General features: G+C 36.4%; 1 protein-coding gene across 2 annotated transcripts in view; it reads right to left on the reverse strand.

Moving 5' to 3' along the window:
* Positions 1-6,454: 6,454 nt before the first annotated feature.
* The window catches only part of ANO3 (anoctamin 3), a gene marked incomplete at its 5' end in the record, with an annotated part of 178,758 nt that continues 171,795 nt past the window's right edge, over positions 6,455-13,417 (reverse strand). For both annotated transcript variants that reach the window (XM_082058713.1, XM_082058714.1), the window contains 6 exons: positions 6,455-7,487; positions 8,246-8,351; positions 9,234-9,314; positions 11,164-11,311; positions 11,982-12,134; positions 12,242-12,387. In XM_082058713.1, coding sequence (XP_081914839.1) covers positions 7,305-7,487; positions 8,246-8,351; positions 9,234-9,314; positions 11,164-11,311; positions 11,982-12,134; positions 12,242-12,387 — 817 coding nt within the window. In that variant the 3' untranslated portion in view covers positions 6,455-7,304. The remainder of the gene's footprint in view (positions 7,488-8,245; positions 8,352-9,233; positions 9,315-11,163; positions 11,312-11,981; positions 12,135-12,241; positions 12,388-13,417) is intronic.

A 13,417-nucleotide genomic window follows, 5' to 3' on the forward strand; every position in this document is an offset into this window, starting at 1 on the left:
ATGAAAGTGTTTTTAAACAAAACTCAGAACTGAATTAAACCAACTGAAAAAAAAAAAACAATCAAAGATTACTCCAAGAGTTATGGACCCAGCTGATACTTAGCTCATATCACTCCAAAGAACCTAGCTGTCACTTTTGATTTCTTAGGACCATCTTTATGATGCAGATCTGGGTCAGCGTGGTCCTTGAAGTTCCTTCTGTTGTCTGTGTTCATGCTCTGCCTCTGGGAATGGTCCCAGGGTATTCAATTGAACAGAAAGAACAGTCTGTAAATGGCACTGCCTTGCTTGTGTGGGACAGTTTGCCAACAAACTGAGAGTTAAGTCAATATTAGTGTTAACCCCTTTTATACCACTTTTATAATGTTATAAAAAGTGGCTGGCAGCCGGTTGTCTTACCTGGCATGCTCTCTGGTCATGCTTCCACACTTGATATGGACATCAAGGCAGAGATGGAAAGTCAGTAAATAATACTGTTTTATCATTTATATCTCCTGGCCTGGCTTAGATTACTTTAAGAGACCCTAACTATCATGTTTAAGGATGTAAAAAAAAAAAAATTACCACTCTGATTAAATATCCAGGTGAATGTTGTTTACAGTTATCTTCTGGTTTGCTCTCTGTCCTGAGCTACAGAGCCCTTCACTGAAGGGCGAGCCTGGGAACTTGCATTCAAAAATTGAGATTAAGAAATTAGGAACATGTAAATTCTAAGACAAGAGCTTAATTTTAAGAAATCATTAGTCATTAGTGAAAGCAGTAGACTGTAAATGATTGAAAATTGAAAAGTGATTCTATATGTGCCTTGAGACCACACTATTTAATTGTTAGAAGTTCAACAAGTGTCTGAGCCAAGTTTAACCCTTAAATTGCTTTCTTACAATATTATGCTTTGAAGGCACATGAGCACCCCTCAAGTGTAAAACTTTATTTTTGTAATTAATGAATTCTGAATATTTGGAATAATGAAGCTCAAAGCCTCTTTCAAAGATATCCAAGTTTATTACTGAAAAAATGCAATATTCAAATGTGTATGATACAGTAAGTAGTTGCATTTGTACATGTAAACTTTGATAAAGTAAACAGCATCTCAAAGACAAATTTATGCCAAAAATGTCTTATGACAGTTAATCAGATCAACGACATTTTCCTCAGTGAATTCTTTTAGTTCTGGGGTACATATCGGCTCGTAAAAGTAATCTTAAAACACAAAGGAAACTGAAAGCTGAAAGACCAGAGGAACTTCTAGCTTGTAGTGCATAAAAGTCAATTTCTCTGAAATGCTCTGTGGTACTGTAATCTTATTTTAAATATCACTTACAAAGTGTGGATTTATGAATAGAAAAAATAGCTGAAATTTTATTCTTATTCCTTACTTAGAAACCAAGTCATATTTAAATATTACATAAATTTCAAATATTTACACATTTTAAGAAACCTCTTACGATCGTGATATTGCAAGTTAGCCAGGACTATCAGAGTAAAAAATGACTGAACTATGTTATTCAGTTAGATTTTACATGAGATTATTTCAAAGAACTGAAATTTCAGTGATATTACTCTAGGTAAAAATTAGCCAACCGGTTGGAAGATTTTTTCAATACAAAACTCTGAGTCATCTAAATAGAACACAAAATAAAAAGGTAATCTGAATTTTTTTTTTCATTATTAACAGAAATATCGTCGTGTTCTCAGTGTTTAGAATCTCATTAGCTTTAGACTGCTTTGGGTTTAATCTTAATTGCTCACCCACTAGCATCCTAACAACTAGCTCACAATAATAAGGATGCAAACTACAGAGAACATGTAACATTATCATGGTTATGGCAAAAAAAGTTAGAATGAGCCAACAGAACTAACACAAGGTAATTTCCAGTGCAGTGAGGAGGGAATATACCATCAACATTTTCAAGACTAAATCCCAGTCCTGGATTTAAAAAGTTCCTGTATAACATGGAATAGCAAAGTGATTTCTCTACAGTTCCTTGTTGTGCCATTAGAACTTTGTGCTGTTGTGGTTACATTGTGCTATCATGATTATGCCCAAATCATGCCAATACAAATTCCTGGTAAATGTGGTTGCAATGTCACTATTAGAGAAAAATCTTTAATATGAATCTATTCATATAAATGTAAAAATGCTAGGGTTGTGTAGGCTGATTAGGATGCCTGTGTATGTAGGGAGGGACAGGAGTGCAAAATGTAAATGTTGGGAAAGTGGCTAAAGGGACAGATCCGGAAACGGGTGGCCCCATGTCACATGTAGATGCACCCTGTGCTTCCTCACACCGCCCTGTCTGACGCAAACCGACTTGTAAAAAAAGTGCTTTCTGCTTTGGCTTCTCAGTTAGAAACATCCAAAAAGAGCCTGCAAAAAAATTCTGCAGATACAGAATTGCACTGGAAATGGGACTGTCAGCAAGAAGGTGCCAGTTAATAAAACACTGAGAATAAGGAGAGAAGGAGGGGAGAAAAGGGAAAAGGGGCAGGAGGGCTGTCACCCTGTTCCAGCTTCAACCCCTTCTTTTGCAGAACCCATCGGAGTTCTGGAGAAACAATTGCTGAAGTGGAGCCCTTTGCTTCCTCTGCTCATCCTCAGCCTCTACACGCTGACTTGTTGCGCTTTCCCCTAGTAGAACATGGATTTTGTGAGCACAAGGCGGAGTATGAAAAGACTTAGGGATCTTTCAAGCTGCTAAATTTTCCATTACAGGAATTCAGGTTTGCAAGTCACTTAAACACTTTCAAAAAGTGTCACTGGATGCATTTTAGTCAGAAAAAGTACACACTGGAACTAATAAAATAACAAGTCTGTCTCAATGTGGAATTCTGTTCGAATTCTAGTGTCAACCTAAACACCAAATAAACATTATTATGAAAGGCTGGTTGTATATTTGTTTCAACCTTTACCCCAAACATGCAACATTAGCAGTTTATCAGCATTACAAAAAATTAAATGCTTCTGGAAGTAGTACTGCATTATAAGTGATTGCTGATATCACCATTTTTATCTCTGTCCCTTTTCTCCTTAATAATAATACTTAACAGAAAATGTGATTGACTAATTTTCCATTATCTTTATTGCTTTCATATTTACCTGTTTGTATGAAATATTTTTTTTGATATGGCCATTGCCCACTGTGTGTAAAAACAATATAGTTTTTAATACTTTTAATGAAAATTTGTGACACTTTTAAGTTAACTACGTATGAACCGTTTCATTTTATGGACATGGAGCATTTGCAGCTAATCAAAATCATACGATGCTTCTAAATATGTATATACTAATTTTCCCCTGAACAATCTGTGACATAATGCAAAAGATTAATAGATCCCACAATGCCACATAGGCCTTCACAGGTAATGACACTGGATCCTACGGCTCCAGAACGTCTCTCTGGCTGCACTCCCACTGCTTACATTACACTGATCATCTTAATGGCCCATTAAGAATAAAATATCACCAAAGTTTTTGCCTTTCCCCATATTAACACTCACCCTAAAACTGTATTTCCCAAGATTTTCTTTTATTCTACAGAACTTTTTATGAAGGAAACCTCAGATTTGCAAACTTATGCATTCAGGTATATACCTATTAACCTATTTTCACTAGGCCCTCCAGACGTTTCTCTTTTGAGCCTTCAACAAGGCACAGTTGAGCTTAACTGATCCTCAGAACACAATTCCGGACAAGTTGCTGTTGGAAAAGGGCATGGCAACAGCTAACGTGTGCTTTGCAGTAACGTAGATATGTACTTCCAAAGAAACATCTAACAAAAACCTTACTGTCCATCATCACTATGGAAATTTTAGCCTCGTCGTCATTAATATTAAACTCAATGTTTACCTAAGTTTTCTCTATAACTCCTTTAGCAAAAAGGGGTAGGAAAGAAAAAAATTAAAAAATAGCCATTGTGCAGTTTGCCTTTTTTCCAAATATTTGTACTCTGCATCTGAATGCTTGATCGCTGTGTGTCTTTCTGGTAGAGAAAATTGAATTACAGCCTGAACAAGAGCCTGTGCTCAATCTTCAGGCACCCTGTTAGTGCTCAGTTGTCAATATTCAGCTCTCAATGCATTCCCCTCTATGGAGGCAGGAGGAAGACCTTGAGTTCTAAGAAGAAACGTATCATTAGGATGGCTAATGAAGCAGAATTCAGATCTCACACATTAGGCACAAATTTAGAATAAAAAGCCATAAGAAATGAGATGTGGATAATGTGCTTGGACTTTTTGCAGTTTCTGAAATGGAAAATTCTTTTGTCTGAATCAAGAAACGGGATTTGGTTAGGAATAATCGAGACATTTTGGACTAATCCTTTGCATTTAAAAATATCCAGTTGCTCATGCAGTCTAAGGGCGCATGCATAGAGCAAAGTTGTCATAGATCAGATCTGCCATGATCTAAAGCATTTTTGCACAAATTGAAGTTCTAAAGCTTTGTCAGATTTCACAAACGCAGCGTGCATGCACAGTCTACTCATACTGGTCATTTGTTTGGAAAGACAATATTTAGAATATGAAAAGATCATTCACCATTCATAAAATACATTATTCCTGAGGACAGTGTGTGCCTTATACTTCAGTAAAATAACATGCAGTCAGTGCAAACAGCATACTAAATGAAGTCTAGCAAAACGTTTTCTCAGCTTAAGCAAATGGCTAGATAGTGGCAAAACCTTTAGACATTGTTGATGTCCTCCAAAAATAAAGGAACACACACAGTGTTTCTCCAAAACTTCTTGTGCTTTTCCAGTGCATAATATGCACGATGTCAGATCTACATACTTGCCTTTGATACGCTCCTATACACCAGTGTTGAAAATAATTGATAATATATATATTTAAATCTCATATACAAAAAGGTTTTCCTTACTAAGTGTTTTTGAAGTCCAATTGGAATTTGCTGAAATAAGTATTGATGTGTGCTAATATACACAGCAGAAACAGGGAAGTATAAAATAATCAACATTTCTGATTTCTGCCTAATTTTATCTGGTATATTTATACCTTGGGCCAGCCAAGGCATTTTGTTTTTAGAGAAAACATTGAAAAGAGAGCTTTTCTGTGACCTTCTGAAGAACTGAAGCATTATCACTATGGGGCGCAGAAACAGAAGCTGTGACACATGGTTACTGCTGTCAAACAGTGCTTCATAATCCACAGAGTGAAATGGAGAGACAACAAATGAAATCAAAGGGTGTGATTCTGTAAGCACTGAGGAGAATGTACTAATTATTTCTGATAAGGACTCCTGAAGAATTTAACACACAACCCACAATATGAAGGAACAAAACAGCCTTTCAAAATACAGGAAGCTGAGTTGGACCAGCCCTTTATCACAGAATTCATGTGTCTGATTAGACCATACCTTCCAATTTCCTTCTCCTTCGTGCAGTACTGTAGATACTCCTATCATTGCCTTGTCTGGTCACAGAGAGCTGGAATTAACCAAGAAATCTCATTAATATGGCGAAATGACTTAAGAACTGAAGGGCTGACGCTAGGCCCTTTGGATACAATAGATCCTACTCATCCAAATTTTATGGGGGCTTGACTCTTAAAATTAATTTTATATGGCATGATAAAATAAAATGATTGTGCTAATACATGCAAGTGAATACTGGAATCACACTTTTTGGTTCAAGAGGGTATTGTAAGTAGCAGAAATTCAGGTTTTTTCCTGTCTCTCAGCAGTGATATTACTGCAGCTCTATCCCTAAAAGTAATGATAAAATTTGCAGCCTTTATAGTTACTGTGCTTTGTTGATTCTTAGTTTTTTAATTTTTTCTCACCTAATATAGAGAACTATTTAAAATTGTATAAGAAACAGAATAATTATAACTGTTTCTCCACTCCTGTCTCTGCAAGTGAACCTTGTACACTTGTTTCAATTAAGTGCTCATCTTTTCCCATGTTATGAAATGTTAGTAATAGACAATTTCATCACCAAAATGTGACTGTAACTATAACCAACGCTGCTGTACACTGTATGCACATAAAAACTGAAATTTGATTCTTTACACGAACATCTACCTTTGACAGTGATTTTATCCAAAAAGCTCCCCAAAACTGTAAGAAGTCATACAAATAATAATAATAATAAAAATCTATAAGTAAACACTGTGTGTGCATTTATATACAATCTGTATACATATCTGCTTGTATCTAACTCCCATGCTTTGACTGATCTAGGCCAATAAAAGAAGTGCACATTACTGGAACATTTACAATTACAATAAGAAGAGCATTGTCATAAAGTGCTCTGCTGCTCCTTCCCTGAACAAGCAAGTCACAATGTTATGCTGTATGTCTGATATATATCTGCATAAGCTTGCATACTATAAAGAGTTAATTGTATATTCAGGACAAAGTGTTTTGCACTGTATGAGAATATTTCAAGTTAGCATTCTGTAGAGTCATGGAATCATTACCCAGACAGGTCAAAGGGAACAGTAGCACACTTAGACATCTGCACGCGACATCGGAGCATAAAAACGACAGTTTTTTCCTCCTGGAAGCGTGTGGAGGTGGCCTTTCTGCATACAAAAGTGGAAAGACAACTCAACAGCCACACCATTTTCAAACACAGCTGCAATGTGTGCAATGTGATGTGTTCTTAGTGCTGCTGTTTTCTCTTTGAATTTAGAATTTTTGGTTTTCAACTAGAAGGATAAATTAATGACACTGATGTGCAAATCTTAAACTGCATAGTAGATATTAAGCAGCCATAGACCCCTTTTTTGGGGTAGGACCACATCCACAATCTCAACAAGAGACTAGGACAAACCTGACAAAACAGTAAGCCTGAAAGATCATTTACATCAAGTTATGGCCACAAAGGCAACAATTGCTCTTTTCTTCAGAGGCATTACAGATGGAGCTGAGCAATCAGAAGCTGTAGAGTAGTGGATTTCATGTAAGTTGGTTTTAGTCATGCCCTTGCTGTGTGAAAGTTCACAGGTAATTTTCTATTTTCATTACGCTGTTAGTATCTTCATGAAGATCATGAAAATTCATTGCCTTCTTGTTAAACCAGACTGGCCAAATTTTTAATTTATCTCCACATTCCTGAGTGCCAATTTTCCTCGATGCTCACCACAGACCAGTTACAGGTAAGGCTCTTCATTTTCTTCATTGGAAGCATCTATTTTCCAGTTCCCACCAAAGCCTGCAACTGTCCTGCCCAGCAAGAACATAAATACACGCTGCGAATCTCATGCACTGACGCCAGACTCTGACTTCATTTTGTAACTGCGCTCTTCAATTTCCAAACAGTGTTTTTGTTGCAGCACGGTAGTGACTAAGGCCATTCATGGTGATACTGTTTCCCATTCTTTTTCCTTTCCCTCTGCAAATGCTCCAGTTCAGCCTCATACATCATTTCCTGGACTAAGTATTTCTCTCTCCTCATTCTGTCGCACAAGTCTTTGGGCATGTCTGGAATCAGGTAGGCAATGAAAGACTTTATTCCAAAAACAAGGTGCTGAAAAGAAAAAACAAAAATAATTGCTTCAAGGATGCAGAAATATTCATTTTTAGGACCACATTTTAGGGTTTAAAAGTCTGTGGTGAAACTGGAACTGAGATTTGATTCATGATTGAAAAGCAACTCCTGTGTTTTTTATTAGGTACATAAGCATATGTGGGAATAAATAAGCAGTCTATCAAAAATGTGAAAATGCTCAAGTCTTCTGAAAAGTAAAACTGAGGGTATAGCAAGTGACCTACATTAAGATGTGACTGCAGCTTATACTCATCTGAATAACAACAGCAAACACCACCTATGAGCAGACTTTAATCAAAGAAACTAAATTCCTGGACAGTATGTAATACATTCTTCAAGGTCAGTACACACATTTCTACTTTTACATTTGACTACAATCATGTATCATTTTTCTGACACACATTCTAATTTGTAATAACCGCACTTAATGTACATATAAGTTTCATTTCTTCTTTTTCAATAAAATATGGGAAATTTGGTTGGGAACTTATGTGATTTATAAGACAACTGTTAAATAAATGCAATTTAGAAGGGACTCTAAGATCTGTCCAAGCTCTGTAAATTCAGTTTGAAGTGACAGATTAACAACAGTTTGAGGAGGGCAATTTTTTCCCCCTCTCACTTGACTGTAATGAATAAGCAGGTGATGATACTCACATTTTTTTATGGGACTACTGTAAAAAAATAAACTCAGACTCTAAAGAGGTAAAAAGGAATTGTTCCTTCCCATGACTAACCTCAAATACTATGATGAAGGCCAGCCGCGCTGCCAGGACATGCCAGAACTGCAAAGTGAATTCATATGGAGTTGAACTCCATGGTGGGGCTCTGTAATCTCTATACCTGTAAAAGAAAGAAAAAAACAGTAAGTTAGTCCGTGGTCAAAAAAATGAACATGTTGAAGAGGTCTCTGGCTTATCCCAGACCTGGCTAAAAGAAGAGAAACTGAATGGAAAACATACTTCAAGAATAATTAAACAGGAAAGCAGAAGAATAGTCCACAATACAGACAATTAAACGGGGCTGCTTATAAGATGGTACTTTTTGCTTACAAAAATCCAGAGGAAACAATTTCCTTTGTTGTTACAAAGAAGACACCTTGGAGTGTTAAGTTCAAGTGTGTTGACTCTAAATTGGTTCTTGTCTTTGCTTATAAGCAGTTGAGATTCTCCAGACAAAGCTTGCACAAATGTAACCTGATTCTGCAACTTCTCAGTCAATTCAAGCTCCCACTGTAAAACTAAGTCTGCAACCAGAAGGGGTCCACTCATGTAGTGCCATATTTAATTTTTATGCTGAATTTCTCATATTTATCTTGCGATCTTGATTCTGTTTGCAATCTTGACCTTGTTTAGAGCCACAACAAAAAAGTTAACTGTGTATTTTAATGAATAGATCTCAGAATGCTTAACTAAAATGAAATGAGATTTTTTATCTTTCTTGGCAGCTGGGGAAACTTTGAAATGAAGTAATTCATAGAGGTACGAAAGATACGGCTTGCAAGAGTCCTGGAAAAACTTGGAACATGTGTTTCCAGTGTGTTAGTATTGCATCCTTCTGTAAGAATTTGTACCTGAGACTCCCATGTTGAATGAACTTGAACTCCAATGCTTTTCCAGGCTAAATAAAAACTATGCTGCCAGTAATTTAAGCACTGACTTTCAATTTAATGTCTATATTAACATTTATGCCTGTACTATGAGAAGGGAGAACATCAAAACGTACCGGCAGTATCCTGAGTATCCCATCCCAAGTTCACTCAGATCAAATACTGACAAACTGCTGTTGACATATCCTTTTAAGCATCTGAAAGGAAAACACATATAATGAGGACTTTCTTCATAAAGTGGTTAGATAGTATAGATTCTGTATGTAAACATATTCTGCTATTACATATCATTAGCATACTATTTCATTTCCTTATCACGACAAAAGAAATTCTAAAATTTTAAACAGAGAAGCAAAGTTTTATTGGAAAGAAACAAATAACATCTGTTTCAGGGACAACACTGCTCAAAAATGTATTTTCAGTACTTTTCATGCTTTTGCTTCTCATCTACCAGCAGATATAAACCAAAAATTGTTGCTATAGTGTTCTTCATTGTCTCCTAAAATTACTGAACTTAGAAAGATGGCCAGAGAGGTAGAGAGGAGAATAACTTAACATCTTTGCAGAATTTCCACCAGTTATGCAGCATATATCCAAAAATGACAAATGAATCAAAGAATTTTCACCATCAGTAAAATGAACAGTGCATATATAGCAAATAGCCATCTTAAAGGCAACAAGTTTTTAGTATTAATGACAGAAATCACATAAATACATTGAATTGTGACTGTACAAGTGAATTTTTTGTCTGTTCCTGGGAAACCACAGACACATAAGACATTTCGTCTTCTTGGAAATCTGTTCTGTAATTTACCAAAGGGCCTTCTGAAAGGCAAAGAACATTTAAAAAGAGATGCAGCAGGAAACCTATTATACCTACTGAACCTTCAGGTTTGCTGTGACACCCCAACTCACTACCAGAAAAAGAAGAAATAGAATTACACAGCTCTCTATTAGATGGGTAGTACACATTAAGCACTAACATTTTTTCTGCTATTTGTCTCTTTTCATCCTATCCTGCCTCATTCTTTTTGCCCTTAAATTCTCTCTCTGTGTGACACCACGGGAAGAGTAAATCTCTATTTTGAATGATTAGAGATGGAGCAATGAGGGAAGGAAGGACAGAGCCCTGCGGTTTGGGCTGAGCCACAGGCTGTGAAGGCAGCGGCACTGGCTTGCTGGACGAGCCTTGATGCTTTCACTCAGCCTTCCTCCTGTGCTATAAAGAAGATAAGTTGTACTTATGAGATGTGCTACAGTATTAGCAAAGGATGTTTCCTATTCTTGAGATAATCCTGATTCCCATATTAAAAACAAAAACAAAAAACAAAAAACACCCAATCGACAATCAACCAAACAAAAAGCCCCAAAAAACTCTCCGAAACCACCTGTAGAGCACTGGTCTCCAAATGAAAGAGAGGATGCCCATGAGTACTGTGATCTGCTTAGATCATTTAAAAGGTTATGATAGTGGGAAACACGCTGGACCCACAGTTCAGAGGCACTGGTGTCTGGAGAGAAGTGCAGGAGTCTGGCCTGGTGCTGCAAAGATAAACAAGATACCTTGCTAGAAATTAGACTAAAAATGGAGTTACACTAAATACTGTCAATTCCAACCTTGCTAGAACTTGGCTGCAGGCATTCCTGAAGAGAAACAGGCAGAGAAGGTTGAGGGTGAACAAGGCTTAGGATAAAAAAGGGTTTGGGAGCATATATACATGTGTGGGAGTGTGGTGGGAAAAGACAGTCTAAAACTATTGCAGAAAAGAAAAACTTATCTAGAGGAAGCCTGAAAACTGCTACAATATATATTAAACTTTGTTGTTTGCATTTGGAAAGGAAGATGTGATTTTCCACTTCTATAACTGTGGAGTTTGCAAACTCTCTGGAATGGCTGAGTTACTTGCATTTAACAACTGAGAAGGTTTGCATACATATAAAAGGTAAAATGTTTCTGATGTATGTTAAGTATATTAACACAGCAAGATGGTAGCAAAAGTGTGCTTCCACTGAAATACACACACATATATAAAATATTTTAATTACTTTTCTTGTCTGTATCCTTGATCTGTACAGGGACCATATTTGTATGCATAGACAAAACGCGGAATGTAATCTGAAGTAATGGCAATAACAAAGGCGTTGGTGATGACAGCCAAAACACCAATTCCTTCCAGAATCCCATACCAGATACCTAGAAACAAGAGAAAAGACAACAAAGTCACTAGTTTTTAACAGTCATATTAAGTCATACAAAATCACACCACTGGTATAAAAGTCATTATTAGTCATATAGTTTTTGATTCTTACTGAGAAAGAATTATTCAGTCAGACGAGCTAGTCAAGACCAAGCCAAGTCCCCACATTCCTGCCACCCCTGGCTCCACACAAATGAAATCTTACAATAGGGCACACCCTGATGAGAAGAAATAGCCAAGGAACAAAGCTATAACCATAATATTTGGTTATAAAGGCGAAATAAAAGATTTTGGAAAGAGGTTTCTTATTTTTCTTTAATTCAGTTTTAAACCAAAATTGAATTTAATCCTTAATTTTAAAATTCAATTGATTTGGGGCAGAAGTTTAGACCTAGGGTTCCACAAATCTTCTGACAAAATAGTATTTAGCCTGTTTTCAGAATTCCAACTATTGTGATCCCCTATTGGAAATTGAAAGGAAATTTGAGGAGTCCTCTTCGCTAAGAAACTAAGTATGCTTTTGTTGCTTAAAGGGAGAGTTGAGATCTGTAGGTTACATTATCAATTTCACTCTTAACACACCAAATATTCTGAGGGTTGAGCTACATTAAAGAAGGAAATGCAAAGAGATGGCATCTGACAGTGACAGTCATTAGGTTCTCTCACCTATATCTGTTGCTCTGGCAGGCATAGGTCTTCGCCACTGAGTGACAAACTTGTAGGCATCCAACCTGATCTCGATGATATTGTTCAGCAATGCCAGGAGAGGTGCCAGTGGGAAGGCAGCCACAAAGATGGTGGTAAAGCCAAACTGTAAAACTAAACAGGCATTTCTACAGTTAGAAACTGGGAATCCAAAAGATCTTTTAATGTGCAACACAGTTTCAGTTTCTTAAGAAAACTGACACCTCCCTAAATTTGCTCACCCATCTCTAAGTATTCGTCCATTAAACCATGGAGATTCATAGGCTGCAGATTCCAATCTTTTTCCCACTGAGGTAGAGAAATTTTTTGCTCCATTAATTGCCCTCCTCTCTTCATTTTGCGTCGTGACCACCAATTCTGTAATAAACTTTATTAGATAAACAGTGCATTATTGACTGTACTTAGTAATTTACAGTACTTGCTGGTATTATTTTGAAATAAGTGCGCATATTTTGAATAGCATTTGAATGTTAACTTAGGTATTTTCTGGCAATATTTACAATATTGTGTAACACACAACTCAAACAACTTCTAAAAGTTCTCTATTTTGCATTATGATTTTAATTATGTCTTTAAAGTAACATGCTAGGCATTGTACAAATAAGCTTTTCAGAAAATAGAATTTGCTTGCATAGACTTTTTTGTAGGATTTACCACATGCATAAATAAAAAAAAGAAGAGGAAAGAAATCATGCATAGTGAGAACATTTAAAAATGATGCTTTGCTTTTACCCTGTAAAAGACAAACCAAGTAAGTGGAGCTCACTAAGAACTCTATAGTACTAGAACATATTGAATATTAGAATACCTCTACTATTCTTTGAATAAATCTAAAGATCTAGATGCTCTACACAACATTTTCTTCTTGAAGCAGGAAAAAGTGTCTAAGGAAGTGTTGCTGAAGCTGCAGATATTTAAGATTGTTTTTTATAAAGGTGTGTAAAGGTCCTTTCACAAAGTAGTTTTACATATTGAGTAGGTAATAGTCTCACAAATTAAAGTGTTATATAAATGAAAAATATTATACAGTACCGACACAGGTGGCAGTTAAAGGCTAGCATTTATTTCTAGATATTACTGAAAAAAGACTGAAGATGGGAAAGAATTTTCTTATAAATGTTCTTATTAACAGGCTACCATTTTTTTCTCAAGCTAATTTAGTGTTTAGCTCTTGATCTCTCTTGCTGCCGAAAGGCCTCAGTTGCAAACAATAGTTTTGTCAACAAAAGACACTGGCTTCCATAAAGGATTATAAGCATGTACCAATATAAATTCTAGACAGAGTTAGGATGCTAATGGGCTGAGAAGACAGGAGGCCTGATACTTCAAGTAGGTTTCTTCTTTTCAGAAATTCACGTCTCACAGCAATAGAGCGCACTGCCCCCCACTCACAGAAC

This window comes from Streptopelia decaocto (genome assembly GCF_964273445.1).
Source record: "Streptopelia decaocto genome assembly, chromosome: 7".
NCBI lineage: Eukaryota > Metazoa > Chordata > Aves > Columbiformes > Columbidae > Streptopelia > Streptopelia decaocto.